Source organism: Bufo gargarizans, chromosome 10 (genome assembly GCF_014858855.1).
Source record: "Bufo gargarizans isolate SCDJY-AF-19 chromosome 10, ASM1485885v1, whole genome shotgun sequence".
NCBI lineage: Eukaryota > Metazoa > Chordata > Amphibia > Anura > Bufonidae > Bufo > Bufo gargarizans.
This window is the reverse complement of record NC_058089.1, coordinates 89,012,488-89,030,252: the sequence shown is the minus strand read 5'-3', so window position 1 is coordinate 89,030,252 and position 17,765 is coordinate 89,012,488. Positions and strand designations below refer to the sequence as shown.

At 41.9% G+C, this 17,765-nt stretch overlaps 1 protein-coding gene across 1 annotated transcript in view; it reads right to left on the bottom strand.

Moving 5' to 3' along the window:
• Positions 1-7,342: 7,342 nt before the first annotated feature.
• LOC122920619 (receptor-interacting serine/threonine-protein kinase 2-like) overlaps positions 7,343-17,765 on the bottom strand; it is a 28,746-nt gene continuing 18,323 nt past the window's right edge. The window contains exons 9-12 of the mRNA XM_044270267.1: positions 13,580-13,639; positions 13,397-13,502; positions 10,675-10,791; positions 7,343-8,829 (exon numbers count right to left, since the gene is read on the bottom strand). Coding sequence (XP_044126202.1) covers positions 8,537-8,829; positions 10,675-10,791; positions 13,397-13,502; positions 13,580-13,639 — 576 coding nt within the window. The 3' untranslated portion in view covers positions 7,343-8,536. The remainder of the gene's footprint in view (positions 8,830-10,674; positions 10,792-13,396; positions 13,503-13,579; positions 13,640-17,765) is intronic.

Here is a 17,765-nt window from a genome sequence, read left to right as displayed (position 1 = left end):
AAATGAAAGATCGGATTGCTACAAGACAGGGGTCATTGCATTCAGCGTGGTCAACCCTACCGTGCAGTATGCTTGGTCTACTAGGGTTGATCATGCTGATAGATATGCTCTTAAATTTCATAATATATCATTTTGATCGATTGGAGATCAGTTATTTATTTTCTGTTTTCCTATTTCAAAGCTCTAAATACTCTTCTTTCCGTTACACTTTAGCCACCACCAGATGGAGCTTCCATTGAATTGAAATTGTGCTATATTTTAACCCCCTTCAGGGGTGGCTGCAAACAGACAGAATTTTATTATTTGTCTATGTGTGTCTCCAACACCATAAAGAAAAATCATGACGTTAATCAGCACAAAATGATGTTACGTTTTTTATTGGCCTTGTCTTCCTTGCAAAAGCAATTAGCGCAAAGTAGCTGGTGTGATAACACCCTATATAGGCATGTCACAGAAGATAGCATTACATTGTATAGGAATAGTTTGCAGATGTTACCAGTTGTTTTTGTATTGACCTTCTACTGGATTGTATTATATTGTACATTGCGTTTGCTTATGATGACGGCTGTACACAGAGTATACATTCATTTGTATCTCCCTAACAGCACATTATATCACAGGTATGAAATTATGTGTTTCGGTTGATATTTTATATCTGGAGATCATATAGGAGAAATTATTGTATGGATTTAATTTAGCAACCGGTTGGCAAAATTTAAATAGTATGAATTTGCAATCCCTTTCAAAGTAATCCCAGGACATGGAAGTATGCCAAGTCCTTGAGTTTATAAATCACAAGATCATATCAGTCAGTATATGCTGCGACTGAGCAAGCGTAACCTTGTCTGTCTTTCTGAAATGTACAGATGCAGCCATTTCTAACGTCATATAGCATTGCAGCAAGCTGTGGTTTTCTCATTTCAGCAAATGCATGTATCATATAGACAAAGCTGATACAAGCCACTTACTAATGTATTGTGATTGTCCATATTGCCTCCTTATACACTGCTCATATCCAGGGGGTAGCGCAGATACGAGGTGGCCAGGACAGGAGCTGCTGCGCATGCGTGCCAATGCCTGTGCCCACAGTCCCAGCCACCAAAGAGGCCGATGCTTTTTTCTATAGTGTGCAAGCATGACCATCGGAGCTGGACTGCAGCAGTGGTTGTAACCACTCGATACAAGCAGTGTATGATGTGATGGAAAAATTAATTAGGCCAGCAAAGGAGACAATATGGACAATCACAATACATTAGTAAAGTGCCTTGTATTAAAGAGAACCTGTCACCGGGATTTTGTGTATAGAGCTGAGGACATGGGTTGCTAGATGGCCGCTAGCACGTCCGCAATACCCAGTCTTCATAGCTCTGTGTGCTTTTATTGTGTAAAAAAAACTATTTGATACATATGCAAATTAACCTGAGATGAGTCCTATCTCTGACTCATCTCACATACAGGACTCATCTCAGGTTAATTTGCATATGTATCAAATTGATTTTATTACACAATAAAAGCACACAGAGCTATAGGGACTGAGTATTCCGGATGTGCTAGCGGCAATCTAGCAACCCATGTCCTCAGCTCTATACAAAAAATCCCGGTGACAGGTTCCCTTTAACTTTCGCTACATGATCAGTGACATTTGCTGAAGTGAGACAACCCCTTTAAGTGTCAATGTAAGGTTTGCTGCAATTGTCTATTGAATATGCAAAGTGTCAAGTTAGTGCTGGCTACGTCTATAACCACATGAGACGTAAAGACACATGGGATAAGGCTGGGTTCACATCACCGCTATTTTATTCTGTTGTTCTGCTCCGTTAGAGGAGCAGAACAACAGAAATAACGGAAGTGCCGGGTAGGGCACATAACTGACCCGAACGGAGCTGAACAGAAACCATTGACCACAATGGAATTCTGTTCCGTTTCGTTCGGAATCCAGTTTTTTTTTACCAGACAAAAAAGTCCTGCATGCGTGGTCATTTTAATAGAACCTGCGATGGTGGCCCCGAACGGAGCCTCCAATGCAGATGTGAATAAGCCCTTACAGATATCCGTTGACAAGTATACTGTATTCCTGTTAGGCTAGTTTCACACTAGCGTTAAAACTGTCTTTCAGGCTGTTCCGGCATAGTCGGGGCTGGAAGACTGCCAGGTCCCATTATAGTCAGCCTGTTTCTGGCATTTAGTGCCAGGATTCAGCTGGACCAAAAAAACAGTGCTTGCAAATCCTGACACTAATGATGGAAATAGGCCGGATCCCTGCCGGGTCCCATTATGGTCAATGGGCTTCGGTGGCGAAAGGCAGTATCCAGCTATTTTGGACACAATGAACTTCAGCAGGGAGTTCCTCTGCCAGAACAGCCTGCTGAATGGTTTTGAAGCTAGTGTGAATCTAACATGTTGCTCCATAATATACAGCGATATCACTAGTGTTTGCTTTTGTCCAGGGCAAAGATTCAGTTCTCTGTCCTGACCATGTCTCTATATACCCTGACCAATGCAGAGGAGCTTGGTGGTACCCATACATGAGCCACCAGACACGTTACCTACACCTATTTATGTATGTTCTATTCATATGGACAGCAATGGATTCATTTGAATCTCTTTTTGTTGTGTGTCATTAGCTCAGCTCCAGAAGGGACAGGCACTACCTGCTATGATGTTCTCCCGCACTGCACCCTGACACAAACCTAACCAAGAGATGGTAACTTTGATGAACGAGCAGAGAGTTCAGGAGGAAAATACAAATTTATGAATGCAGGCAACCTCCTCCTCCCCCTCACTTCCGCTGTGCCGAGCAGTTCTGGTCTGTCTCGTTTCATCCCTCAGTTAGGGTGAATTCACACGACCATATGTATTTTGAGATCCTATCCGCAAAATATGGATGCTGCCTAAGCGTATGTCAGTTCCACAAACGGTAGAACATGTCCTATAATTTGCCGCAAAATGTGGACAGTGGACTCATTGAAGTCGATGGGTCTGCAAAAAATGCGGATGGCACATGGACTGCAAAATACATGCACCCTTAGGATTAAAGTGATTTTGTAATTCTTCACCACCCTCATAAACAACAGCAATGAGTTAATAGTATAAAAGATGCCTAGTTCAAATTGTTAAAACTTGCTCCCATTCTCCGGCTGTGCACCTGAACTGGGCAAGCAATGAACAGAAAGAACTAGTCTTGTAGTTCTCTCCATTATGTGCGCACACTTGAGAGTCGACTCGATACAATGCACAACCAGTCTGCAGGCATACAGAGGGAATAGAAGAAAGTATAAAGATAAAAATGTTTCATTGTATACTATTAACTAAATTACTGGGAGTGGTACAAAGTGATAATTAATATTTGTTTTCAGTGAGTGCAGAGCTTTTGAGCAGACAATAGTCAGGAATAGGGAGAAAGAGGCGTACGATAAGTTAAGAAAGGAACATTTTAACGAGTATTATCTTTGCATGCAACTTTGACTTACAGAAAAAATGTAAATACTTGATAAGCTTTAAACTGATCGACTTATAAGGTCTCTTTATTACCTCTCCAAAAAAACAACTATTTAAAGGGCTTCCCACTTTAGTCACTTATAATCCCTATACTGCGATTTATCCATACATAATGTGATTAATCATTTTGGTTCAGTAGATTTTGCTAAAAACATACTTTTATAATATGTAAATTACCTGTCTACCAGCAAGTAGGGCGGCTACTTGCTGGTAGCAGTCGCATCCTTCTATCATAATGACGCCCCCTCCGCATGTTGATTGACATTGATTGCATTAAAAATCTCGCGCCTGCGCCGTACCTGTCTTCAATGAGAGCCGCTCATCGGCCGCTCCATCCTCAATGCGCCTGTGCCGATGACGTCACATCTACACCCGGCGCAGGCGCATTGAGGATGGGGCAGCCGAGCGAGCGTCCGCCTCTCAGTGTGCCTGCGCCAATTGAAGACAGATTTTGAATGCAAACAGGGCCAGCAGAGAACGATCCCGTTCCCTGGCCCTGTCAATCACAATGCAGAGGGGGCGTCTTTAGGATCGTAGGATGCGGCTGCTACCAGCAAGTAGCCACCCTACTTGCTGGTAGACAGGTAATTTGCATATGATAAAAGTACATTTTTAGCAAAATCTACTGAACCAAAATGATTAATCACATTATGTATGGATAAATCGCAGTATAGGGATTATAAGTACACAAAAAAACAACAACTGTTTAGTGGGGTGACAGAAGTCCTTTAACAACATATTTTAGGACCCATACCTACAATTACATTTACTTCATTGCATTCATCATTTGATATGGTGTATGGTACCTTCACAAGGCAACATTTTATCTTCTGGAAGCACTGTTTCTAGGGCAAAATACCTCCATGAAACTGCCCATCACATGCTGTGGCACCATATTATGGATCCATATAACATGTGCATGAGGCCTTGGTGTATGTGTACAGGATTGGACTCTATCAGCTATTAATCCAATTCATTATTTTGTGTTTAATAATTACTACAATTATACTGTATATGTTGCAGAAGTTTCTTTTCCCCTTGACACGAAGACAACCCCTTTTAGAAATGAAGTAGATCACTTCTGGCCAAGATCTGGTCTGCTCGTGCTTATCGGCTCTGCCCCACAGAGGAGGTTCCTGAGTGGGAAGCTCAACTCAATGATGTCCATATGCCCTAGTATCCACACCCTCTTTAATTAGCATTTTCCTACTGACAAGAACTATGAAAAAGTTATAACTTAGTCTTCTGTGATCAATGTTGTTATGCAATAAACCATGACTACTTATCACTATATTCGGTGCTTTAATATATGTTCTTCAAATCACTTTGTTAAAGGCAAAAATTGTTGAAGCCTAGAATCCAACCTGTAAATAAAATATTATAATGACATATACTGGTTTGCTTCATAATAGCACACGGTGTGTTACTTTCACTATAACTGCATTCAGAATAAGGCCTAATTCACACAATGTATGTGGTGAGTAGCTTAAGTATTAGTATTCCTATAAGGATGCATACAGTATATATCAATCAGATGCCATACAGCAGATGAGGTCTTCCCTCGTAGAGTCAAAGTCATCGCACTAAATATGGAACAGTTTCGACGACCATAAAGTGTATTATATTATTTCAAAAGTCTCATAGTGTGTAGTCTGATCCTGCGCTCATACAGTCCCCTCTTCTACTGTCTGCAGGTTAATAGCTGGCAGAGAAGTCTAAAGGGAGATTTACACGGCCCAATGTTCGGGCTGATTATCGCAAACGCTCGTTCCTGATAAACGCCCTGCCTAAAGGTGCCTCAGATCACCCAAGGTGCCTCAGATCACCCAAGGAACGAGAAAAATGATCATTCATAGGGTTACAATCGCTCATACAGGCACCTAAACGATGCAGCTATATGAGGACGAGTGATGGCAGTTTATTCCCAATCGGTTGCTGGATAGATAATCTAAAAAAATTTTTTTAACACATTGAAATGGAATGGGATCCATGCATGAAAGTAAGGGATGGGTTCTGGTGGCGAGATGGACTTCTTTCAGCACTTCCTTTAAAATCGTGCTCCAGTTGAGGTTGTCTATTATCCCACATATGACATCACCACAACATGGGTGGTGTCATATTGGCAGTGACATCATCACACTTGTGATGTCATAAAAGGAAACCTATGAGGTCATTACACATATTTAACTTTAATGAGTAAACATCAGCAATGTCATTGCCATAGCATGTTATCACTACATTAATGACATCATAACACCAATGCCATCATACTAGAGATGACAACATATCGCTAACCTTATGATGATGGCAAAAAAAAAAACAATGATATATTTGTGATGTCATAAGACCTACTCTGATATCAATTACCCTTAAAGGGGATAAAACAGCAATATCAATGAGGTCATCTGATGATGATCACTGCAGTAGCTAAATATGATGCCAGCACAGCAATGATATGTAGCCTCAGTCAGGCATGTAGGATTGGAAAAGTATACCATTTCATCCTCCTGAGAGAAAGTGGAAATTAATTAAGAGTCTGATTAATTTAAAGGGTTTGGGCTCGGATCTTACAGCGTACCCGAGTAATCAAAAATAGTTTGTATAATGGCTGTGCGTCTTTGTACAATCATAACTATAAAAGAACTGGTGTTTTTTGGGCCTCCTTAAAGTCTTTCAGCCTAATTATTCCTTGTTTCAGCTGCACAGCTAGATGCATTCCTCTAAGAAGCAGGGAGTGTCTCGCTTCTGCCAGTACTGTATGCAGTGACCTCACTTCCCACTATGTTTATTTTCTTCTTGTAAGCTCAGAAAACTGATAAGAAGGGAAAGATCATACTTAGACACACAGGAGACTTCTGTGATCTTCAGAAGCAGTGTGGAAGCAGTTGTTTTATCAGGCTCGCCATATTAGCTAGCTCTGACACACCTCCACTTCCTCTCAGCCTTCTTCTGAGTCTCTGTTACCAGGGGCAGATCTTGCCTGACAACAGGCAGTGGACTTCAAGTTAGGTGGAAGTGAAACCCCTAGTGGTCATAACTTTACAGCTTTTTTTTTTTTTTTCAGGTGGATGTAGGCATATATTTTAAATAAAGTGATATAGAAATTTGCTAGTTACACCATTCCCTATTAAATAAAATGAAATTGTGTGAAAATGCAATGACTCTTTAATTAGATTAGTAGTCAGGTATAGGGTCAGTATTCATTTAGACGTCTGGCCTGAGGTCTGAATTTCTTTATTGGTCTGAATAAGTGGAGGGTCTGGCATCTGTTTTGATCTAAGGGCTTGGTCTGGGATCTGAATTTCTGTTTGTATAGTGGGTAAAGGTTCAGAAGCGAGGGGCCAAAAAGTTTAGGCAACAATCTTTGGAAGACGTCATCAAGGTAGTCTGGATCGAATGGAGAAGAAAAGGAAATCGAAAGCACTTAATAAACAGCACACCATCAAACACATGGTGTTTGTGGCTAAGGCCTCTATCACATGTCTGTGTCCATGATGACATCCATGACAAGATGGTCAGTGGTTCATCCCTGAAGGATCTGTGTTTGTGTCTGTTTTTTTGCTTTCCGTATTCCATGGACAATGCTATGCTAAAAATTAATTTCCAGAGTATCTCCTAGCAACAATCCATAAAACATGGATGAAACACGTTTCGATGGTGCAACCCCGGACCCCTGGTACCTATGCTATGGAGACCACGGACAGCACATGATTAACCGACCTCTGGATAAGGTCTAACTTATTCCACACACAGTACTTATTTGGGCCATTATACTAGGATACCAGTAGGTACTACAAGGTTGCAGATGTGTAGTGATTAGATGATCACCAAGGAAGCTTCATGCTGAGACATTAAAGTAAGATAAACTTTATTAATCCTGAAAAATGGGAATTGCAATGTTACCATAGCAACAGCATCACAACAGTATCATACAACACAACTTATAAACTTTTGCAGTAATAAAAAATTAAAATACATTAAATAATATAAACATATAATATTTAAAACCTCTTACAATAGTCCATTTATCCCACACTGTTCCACAAACGGCCTATATTCCCTTTCTTCACATTCTTTTGATACAACCAACAACTACAGTATCACCAGAAAACTTTTCTCAGTTGAACGGCGTTGAAGGCACTACACAAGTAAGAAACATTTAAATCTCACAACATTACCTTTCCCTTCTTAATATGAATAATGCCTCTGTAACAAGAGAAGGGTGAAAGATTGCAAGAGACAAAAGCTATAATGAATGATCCATATTTTATATGTCATGGGGGAAGGGGGGGTCGTAGCTGAGGACCATTCTCTACTTGAACATTACATCCAATGAATTTACACTTGCGCTACAGTGGTGGTCGAAACAAGCAGTGTATAATGTGATGGAAAATTGAATCAAGCCAGCAAAGGAAGCATTATGGACAATCACAATACATTAGTAAGTGCCTTGTATTAACTTTCTCTACATGATAAATGCCATTTGCTGAAGTGAGAGAACCTCTTTAAAGAAACACTTATCGAACTATGATATTGTTGATTGGCACTTTTTCTAGACCAATGTAAAGGGAATACTGTATAGGAAATCAGTAGATACAAGACAAGACCATATCTGTCTTCTGGACCACTCAGCCAAACTCTGCAACTGATGATCGGCTGAGTGGTCACATTTCCTGTGTCGAGAGGGACCACAAGCAGGGGATTCGAGAAGCTTAAGAACGGGCCAGTGGAAGATTGGCGAGATCAGTATGATTTTTTTAAGCCAATCTGAGCATTAAAATTTTTTTTACCTGCCAGATAACCCGTTTAGATTTTCATTCACCTAGAACTGTGATGGCGAGCCTCCAGCACTCTAGCTGTGGTAAACCTACGACTCCCAAGATGTACATATGGTCTTGTGCATGAGGCCTTTCATAAATTAGAGAGATCAAAACTACCCAATGTTACGTAGAATTTACAGTATGGTCACCGAAAGCAGAAACTTGTCGATCCCATAGTGTCTTGTCAGTTTTTTGGGTTGTCATATTCATGTTGGATTTCATGGGTGCATATAAACAGCATTTCGCGAGCGCAAACCATCCAAAAACATTCTGGATGCTTCTTCACCCTTTTCAGAGCAGGTGTCCAAGCATTTCCGTGTTCTCTCCTTTAATGTTCTCTCTGCATTGATATTCTCAGAATCATCTCGAGACAGCACAAATTTGGATCTCATGATATCGATGAGGTGGTTGAGATGTCCTTCTGTCACTCTTTTCAGAATAGTTTCCCTGTTCTTTTTCAGGGTTTCAGAATAATTTTGAGCCCAGACCAGATGTGGAGAGGAATGACAATCTGAAGTAAGAAATAGTGGGGCAGTTATATTAAGAAAGGGTCATTTTACACCAGAATATTGTGCCTAAGCCAAATCTGATTGTTAAATGCGTCTTAAATCTGTGATGTTGGTTTAGAAAGTGTTGAAGAGGCGACACAAGAGGTGACGCATTGCACCATAGAGTTTTATACTATTAGATGTGTACATCGCTTTTTATACAGTCTTAGAGCTGGTGTAGTTTTGTCCAAAACATGTGCCAAGATCTGTCTGCAACATAGCAAGACGCAAAATATAACTAGACAAAAAAAACTGGCACAAAAGTTGTATAAAAAAAAAACCTTATGTCTTACATGTTTTAAATGAAACAAAATTTAGGTGCATACACTTCACATATTTGGCACAGAAAGTTTGCGCCAAAAACTCTGGCGCAAATCAAGAAAAGACTGAATTTTTTTTTACAAGGTCTCTACATATGATTTGGGGAGGACTACTGCCTCTTGGGTAAACATGGTTTATTCAGGAACGTGGAATACATTTCTTCCTGTGTTCCTAACCAATATTAGTTTGTTATGCTCTAGTTCAGGGATGTCAAACTCGTGGCCCTCCAGCTGTTGCAAAACTAAAACTCCCATCATGCCTGGGCATACTACAGCTATCAGGGAATGATGGGAGTTGTAGTTTTGCAACATCTGGAGGGCCATGAGTTTGACATCCATGCTCTAGTTCATTAGAACATAAAGCCTATAGTCAGGGCTGGAGTCAGCACCCAAGCAGAAAGCTCTGGTCTTGATAAGGCTCCCCATTAGTGTATTGTAGACAAGGAGCTCTGTTGTGCAATGGTCCACATACTGTATATCTGGAGTTGACCCTGTCTACAGTCTCTGGAAACTATTTCTGCTGCCTGTTTTTCTAGACAAAATTTTTCACTAATTGGTGTATATAAGGAAACAGCTATTTATGCATCCCATTATGCATGTACATACTTGTGAGGGATGTTTTCACCATATACTGCAGTGGTTTAAAGGGGTTTTCCGAGAGTTCAATATTGATGGTCTATCCTCAGCTTAAGTCATCAAATCTGATCTGTGGGGGTCAAACTCACGGCAACACCACCTACCAGCTGTTTCACTTAAATGTGACTGAGCAGCAAATAGGCTATCTGACTAGATTGCTGTCAGTGGGAGTGTCATGTGTTAGACCCCCACCGATGAGATATTGATGACTTATCCTGAGGATAGTTCATCAATATTGAACTCCCAAAAAGCTCCTTTAAAGAGAATAAGAGGCTATGCTCATCCCATGGATCCTGCTCAACGATCCCGTTCTGATGCTTCCTGGTTCACTTCTGGTCTCCACATCCTGGTCCCTCTTGACACAGACATGACCGCTCAGCCAAACTCTGCAACAAGTGATTGGCTGAGTGGTCACATTTCCTGTGTCGAGAGGGACCAGGATAGACATTGGAAGGTGATTCGAGAAGCTTAAGAAAGGGCCAGTGGAAGATCGGTGAGATCAGTATGATTTTTAAGCCAATCTGAGCATTTTTTTAAATGTAACCTGCCGGACGTTTAGATTTTCATTCACCTCCAGCACTCTAGCTGTGGTAAGACTAGGAGTCCCAAGATGTACACTTGCTTGGCTGTTCTCAGAACTCCATAGAAATGAATGGAGCATGCTGGGAGGCGTAGGTTCACCACAGCTGGAGTGCAAGGAAGTTAGCCATCACTAACCTATTCTCTGAGGTGGGACATTAACAACTATTATAGTATTTCTGCTTCTTCTTTAACCTCAAAAATCCATTGCACCATGAAGAACTGAACATGAGACTTGAAGTCAAAGTCTGTCCCAAGGAAAAACAGTCCTACCTGCTCCATTTCTGTGCAGGTGGCTAACCCCACAATTCCTGGCTGCCCTCCTCATTTGTTCAGGACATGTGGTAGGCACGTGAATATTGATCTTGGAACCTGAAACTGGCAGGCTAGCTGGAGACAGAAAGGAACATGATACTTGTGAACCCATTGAACATGTTCGTAGATAAAGACATTTTTATTATTATTTTTTTTACCCAAAAACCCTGTGACATGAATTTAAATAAACTGCCTGCTTTTTTCCAAAAAACAGTGTTATACCTGCCCAAGGGTGGAGCATGGCACCACAGCTCAGCCCTATTCAATTCAATAGACCTGAGCTGCAAAACTGGACACAACTCATGGGGAGGTGTGACACTTTTTTGGGGGAGAAAGCAGTCATGTTTTTCTAAGGCAGGGGTCAGCAACCTTCGGCACTCCAGCTGTTGTGAAACTACAATTCCCAGCATGCTCCATTAATTTCTATGAGAGTTCCTAGCCAGTATGCCTGCTGGGAGTTGTAGTTTCACAACAGCTGGAGTGACGGAGGTTGCCTACCCCTATTCTAAGGGCACATACACACAACAGTGAACAAAATGGCTGTTAAAAACGACAAAACAACCGATTTTTAACTGTTATTTTTCACAGATGCCTTTTTCTGAAAAATGGCCCCTTAAATTGTCTAGAAGCGGTCTGTCCGAAAACTGACAAAATAGGACATGTCCTATTTTTTGACGGCCATTATTCTGTCCCGTTAAAAAAAGCAGCTGTGTGAATAGAACCATAGACGCATTCAACTTACAGGAGGACTTAGTGTGGCGACACAAAGGAATGAAGAAAACATGGGAGCGAGGAGCAGGGAGCAATGGGGCAGTCAAATCTGGATTGAAATATTCTTCTTGGTCTGGGCTCTGTGGACTAATTTTGGGGTCTTGCTTGAGGTCTAGGGTTACAAATAGACCTCTGCTGAGCATGCAGAATATATGATTCATTTCTTAAATTCACTGTTCACTCCATCAAGCCATGGAACCCCTAGATAATAAAGTAACTCAGCTCCTTTCCAGTCTGCTACATATCTATGGGCAGACAATATTCTGCTGTTTATTGCAGCCTATACGCCGTTTATGGATTCCACAACGTAGGTGGTGGTAAAATAAAGCAGCTCACTGCCCCGCACATGCAGTGTAATAACCTCTTGTGTTAGCATACATCCATCCAAAAAGTTCCCTGCAGAATGGGAGGCCAAGCCGCAGTTCGCGCAGCCAAGGAGTTTTCCAATGCGGTTTTCCAGACCACACCGAGAATTTACATGTCCATTCTTGCCACAGTTACCTCGACGTTGATACCTTGAAAAGCCGCAGTGAGAGCCTGTTCACGGATTAAAACCCATGGCAGAAACCGCAGCAGATGCAGTCAAAATCCATCATGTGAACCTACCCAAAGGGTGAAATCCGCAGTGGAAAAATTGACAAGCTGCAGATTTTAAATTAACTCTGCAGGGCAATTAGGCTGCCAGCGCACATTGCGGATAAGGGCGGGTTCGTATTGGTGTTATGGCATTCCGTTATAACAGAGTTATGTCTGGAGTGTAGTATTCTAAATTGCAATGACTATGTTTTTCCAGGAGAGGGCAGTGCAGCAGCCCCAGGAGCACATAATAGTTCTGTTATACATGACGGAAACAATAGTCCTGTTGACAGTACTATTTTTTTCCGTCATGTATTACAGAACCAAACGGAACCGTTATGTGTCCCCTTAGACATGTATTAGGATGGAGCTAAACGGAATGCCTCTTAAGTTTTGCTTTCTGTCCTAGAATTTCTTTATATTCCGTTATAACTCTGTTATAACAGAACCTATAACGGAATGCCATAATGCCAATGCAAGCCCACCCTTACGCTTATTTTTTCCACTTTCCTCATTTTTGTGCAGAAATACCGCAGCGTAATACAGTACCAGCAAAGGGAAAGAGATTTGACAAACACTTTGCATATATCTTCCATGCAGAAAATGACCTGCCGTGTGGATTATTTCTGTGGATTTCAGGGTTAGATTGCGGCAAAACGGCATAAAAATCTGCAACAAAATCCCCAAGAAACACATGCAGATTTGGTGTGGAAACGCAGAGAAATCTGCGTGGAAATTCTGTTTGGAAACCCGCTCCTGTGTTCAGGCAGCCCTAAGGTTGCAGACTTTTTTTACGCAGTGCGTAGATCAGATACTTGCTGGAACGCTTCCTACATGCAAATCTGAGGTAGCAAATCCATGGCATATCTGCCACATGTAAACTCACCGCCAGCCTCTGAATGTAAAGATAAATGTTTCCATTCACTAACAGCAAGCAGATATTACAAAAACCTACAGAGCTATTAAAGGGGTTGTCCAGCCAGTAAAAAAGGGTCAGAATGGCATGAAAAACAAAAGAAGGGATACCCCCCCCCCCCTCCTGAATGGATTTCGCATTGCCCCCTCCAGACGCTTCTTGGTTTCCCACCGGTCTCTACTTCCTGGTTCGTTTCAACTATAGCCATTTCCTGTATGTCGAGAGAGACTAGAAAGTAGAGACGAGGAGACCCTAGAAACATCAGAATGGGAGTAACGGTGGATCCATGAAATGAGCATCACGTCTTTTGTTTTTTGTTTTATTATTTTTATGCCATCCTGACCCTACTGGATGGACAACCCCTTTAAGCTTCATTTGCAAAGCATTTTGATTACAGAATGTATGTTCTGCTCTCACCACTTCTCTTCTGTTTCCTTGTCTCGGGACATGACAAATCCTCTTCGGTGCTCTCTTCAGGCATGCTCTGTGCTCTACTCATATGGCTCCTACTCAACCAAACCTCCTACAAATTGTACAAACCATAATGAGATTCTAAAATGATACAGAAAAATCTACTATTATCTCTGCAGAAATACTTACATTTAAATACTCGATGTCACATTCCATGATGTGTTCCTGGGGCTGCTGCACTGCCCTCTCCTGGAAAAACATAGTCATTGCAATTAGAATACTACACCCCAGATATAATTCCAATTTACACACTGCATCTGTAGAATCCGGAGCCATGGGCCATTCAAAAAGGAGAAAAGAAGAAGACTGCAGACACAGTAACCGAAGGGACGTCACAAAGCATTGCCAGAAATCTTTTAAGAAAGAACCGCAGTGTCATACCTACTGGGTACCTTACGCATTTCTACAACGCAGGGGCTTAAGGGGGTTGTCTAGGGTTAACAGAACATAGAATGTGTCGGCAGATAAGAACCATTTGGCCCATCTAGTCTGCCCAATATACTAAATACTATGGATGCTTTCCAAAAACACCCCCTCAGCTGGGTAGACGTTGTGTGGGGTATTGCAGCTGAGATCCATTGAAGTGAATAGAGCTAGGCTGCAATGCCACACAAATCCTGTAGACAGCTTTATTTTTGCGATTGCGTTCCAGTGCCTGTAAATTACCAGTGAACGACTAGTTACTATCAAACAGGAGCCCGTGTCTGCTTACAGGTTCTAAGAGCAATGCCAAACACGTTAAAGAGGACCTCTCATGCATTCCCCATGTAATAACAATTCTAGAGCATCTATTGCTATGACTCTAAGTAGTGCCGTTCCCCTATTCTTCCTGCAAGATGTTATTCATTACTAACAGTTTGCAGTGACGGTCCAGATGTGTGTTACCAGTTAGGAGGGGAAGGGGGGCGCTGCACAGTTTAACATTATCCTATCAGTGTTGTCAATATCACACTGTGCAGGGACACCCCCCAACTGGTTACACCCATTTGGACCTTAATTGCAAACTGCTAGTAATTCATTCATAACTTCTGGCAGGAATAATAAAGGAACGGCACAACATAGAGCCATAAGAATAGATGCTCCAGAATTATTATAAGGGGGATGTAAGTGGTTGCAAAAACAGATATGTCAGGAGAGGTGACAGGTGCTCCTTAAAATCACATAAGCCCTGCATGTTACCAGATGTCTGTAAATGGGCAATTCGAATGATTAAATACAAACAGTTAATTGTTACTCCCTAATATATTCACTATGGTCTCCAAAGTGAAGACCTGCTCTATAAAGTCTGAAACCTCTCCTGACATGACTGAACATCTATACCCTTTATACTGTCTGTAGCATGTGATGCCTGTTTTTCATTGGGCTGTTCTGCAAACGAGAGCACAAAACAGGTGCGGTTTATGCAACTGTGCGCAAAAAAGAGGCATTTTATGTCCCTCTCAGACGAGCAAGTTCCACATTCTGGACTCGCAGCGTGGGTATGCAGCAGATCCCGTCCTGACTTCCCAGCACTGCCGATGTCGCGTAGCATTATATTGATTTATGATGCTATGTAACCCTTAGGCCCCTTTCACACGGGCGTCATGAATTTTGTCCGGATGCGTTGCGGGTGCATTGGTGCAAACCCGCGCGAGTAAGCACGCAATTTCAGTTAGTTTTGTTCCGTTGTTCAGTTTTTTCCGCGCAAGTGCAATGCGTTTTGCACACACGTGATAAAAAACTGAATGTGATACCCAGACCCGAACCCAGACTTCTTCACAGAAGTTCGGGTTTGGGTTAGGTGTTCTGTTGATTTTATTATTTTCCCTTCTAACATGGTTATAATGAATGTTGACTAAAAGACCCTTTACACGGGCCAAATTTGCAGGCGATTGTCAGGAAGGTAGCGTTCCTTCGCAACAAGCACCTGTTCGTCAGTGAAGGAGACCGCTACATTTACATGCAGCAATCTCCTCCACAGTATGGCGAGAATGATCGCTAAGGCCATTGCTCTTCCCCATACAGACCAATACAGCCCTTACACAGACAGATAATCGCTAACGAGCACTCCTATGAACGCTCATTAGCAAGCCTGTCAATTGGAAGGAGAGAAGGAAGGATCAAGCTGTCGGAATTTTAACATGCCCGATCCTTTTGTTCTTAAGGGATACAAGCCACTGCCTGCTTATTCCCCTTTCCTTGTTGTGAACACAAACACACTTGGCTGAGGCCAGCATGGGGCATGCGTGCGTGTGTGTTTGGGAGGGACAGGGAAGAGCATTTGGCTAACAAGCCTCAAGGTATGGCTACACAATCGGGTTTCCCGATTAAGTTTTGAAAACCAGAATCAGGAGGGGATCATAAAAGGAGAGAATACGTCTTCTCCTCTTTTTTTGAATTCACTCCTGGTTTGGGCTTTAAAAACTGCATCAAGAAATCTGACCGTGTAGCCGTACGCTTAGGCTGGCGATACACATAGGGTAAGCATTGGGTGGACCGTGGCCATTCAGTCGCTCACGGGGTTGATCATACAATCCCACCCGCAATATGACAGACAAAACTGGCCAGTCAGGGAGTTGTTTGCACAAAGCGGCAAATTATGGGCCGAATTCGGCGATCATGCCAAACACATGCATTTTCAGACGACGATGGCCAAATTTTCCAGCTTGGCAGATCCCATTCTCAGCCATCAGCCTTTGCGAATGTTACATTTTCAATAAGTCTGTCTGAAATAGGCAAAATAGGTCATTTCGGCTGATGTCTATCTTATGAGTATTGCCAATATTATTTTTCAGATATGCAGTCTGTACCAGATGATACTTGGCTGATTGTTTGCTGGGAGCTACAAGATACATGACCTCAATGAATTCACAGGAACCAAAAGTTAATAAAGGGTAGACAATGCATTCCAGGTCCTTGGAGAATGCAGGATAATCATTACTAGCCCTTTAGAGCTTGCTCTGTCTGACTACTAATGTTTTGGGCGTGAGTACCAGTAAGAAGAGGTATGGTTAGCAGGAACAGGGCTAACGACCCTCTTCCTCCCCTCTTGGTAGGAGTGGAATGGTCCTGCTTCCTGCCAGGAGTGGAAGTTCCAGTTGAGAGAGAGGAGAGGAAGCACATGTCAGAGCTCCTCTGAGACTAACACTACAGCATCTGTATAAGAAGACAGCAGAGTAATCAGCTAAATACAGCTTTACAGACACTGACAGAAGGTGAGAGACTATGGCTCAGACAACAATCACCAAGTACCACCACTAGGCTAGACAAAGCTGAAGTCAGATTCTTACAGTGGATGTCTATATCCACAAGTGCCTGCAACTGTACATCTTTTGACCTCCAACCTGCCACCATACCTCCTCAACTAGTGCCAGAAACTGCACTTTGAATTTGCTGCTACTGAATGTGCAACGTGTTCTATATTGCACTTAATAAATAGACACTGTTATACGTTTACTTCTGGCCTGATTCTTCAAACTACCTTTCCACTGCACCGATCCCCAAGGGCCTCGCTGTACTAAAAGGTTATATGCATATGCCTTTAGGCTCCTAGATCATACTCAGCTGTCGGGGAGTAGTTACATGGAAAATTCCAGAATTCTAACCTATGCAAATTCAACAACCAGCAACATAAATGTAATGTATCATCAGAGAATGACCTATTGTTTAAATCACGTTTTTGTGTTTAACATATTTTTTAATAATTTTTGATGACATTATTTTTCATTTTCCATGTCAATATCTATATTTAAACAAAAAACATACAATCCTGCAGTTTTCACATTGGCCACTTCTTGGTCTGCACAGATCACTTTACTACAGTCATCTGCTTATCTGTCCCTCTAATCTCGCCTGTACTGATATCACCTCTGTATATAGATAAGTCAGGATCCACTATTCACAATAGGTGATTGTCAAATCTTATCTATTCTTTCCTTGTACAATGACCTCTGCCCAGGTCACAGATCATGCCTAGGAAACTCTCCCATTAAAGTCAATGAGGTCCCCTCCTGACCATTGTGTCTATGGACCATGGGGCTGCCGTAAAGAAATTTTTCTAATGCTTTCTAAATGCTGTTAAGAACAGCTCAGACAATAGAATTTAAAAATCTGCAATCAGAAAATTAAAATGCTCCGGAAATGCAGATGCGGAGAGCACAAAGTGTGCTCTCCGCATCCTGTTCTGCCCTATTGAGAATGAATGGGTCCGCAACCCGTTCCCGATATTGCGGAATGGATGCAAACCCATTTGCGGACGTGGGAATGGACCCTAAAAGAGTGATCAACGGCACCTGGGGCAATTATCGGGAACGAACATTTCTAGGAACTAGTCTTC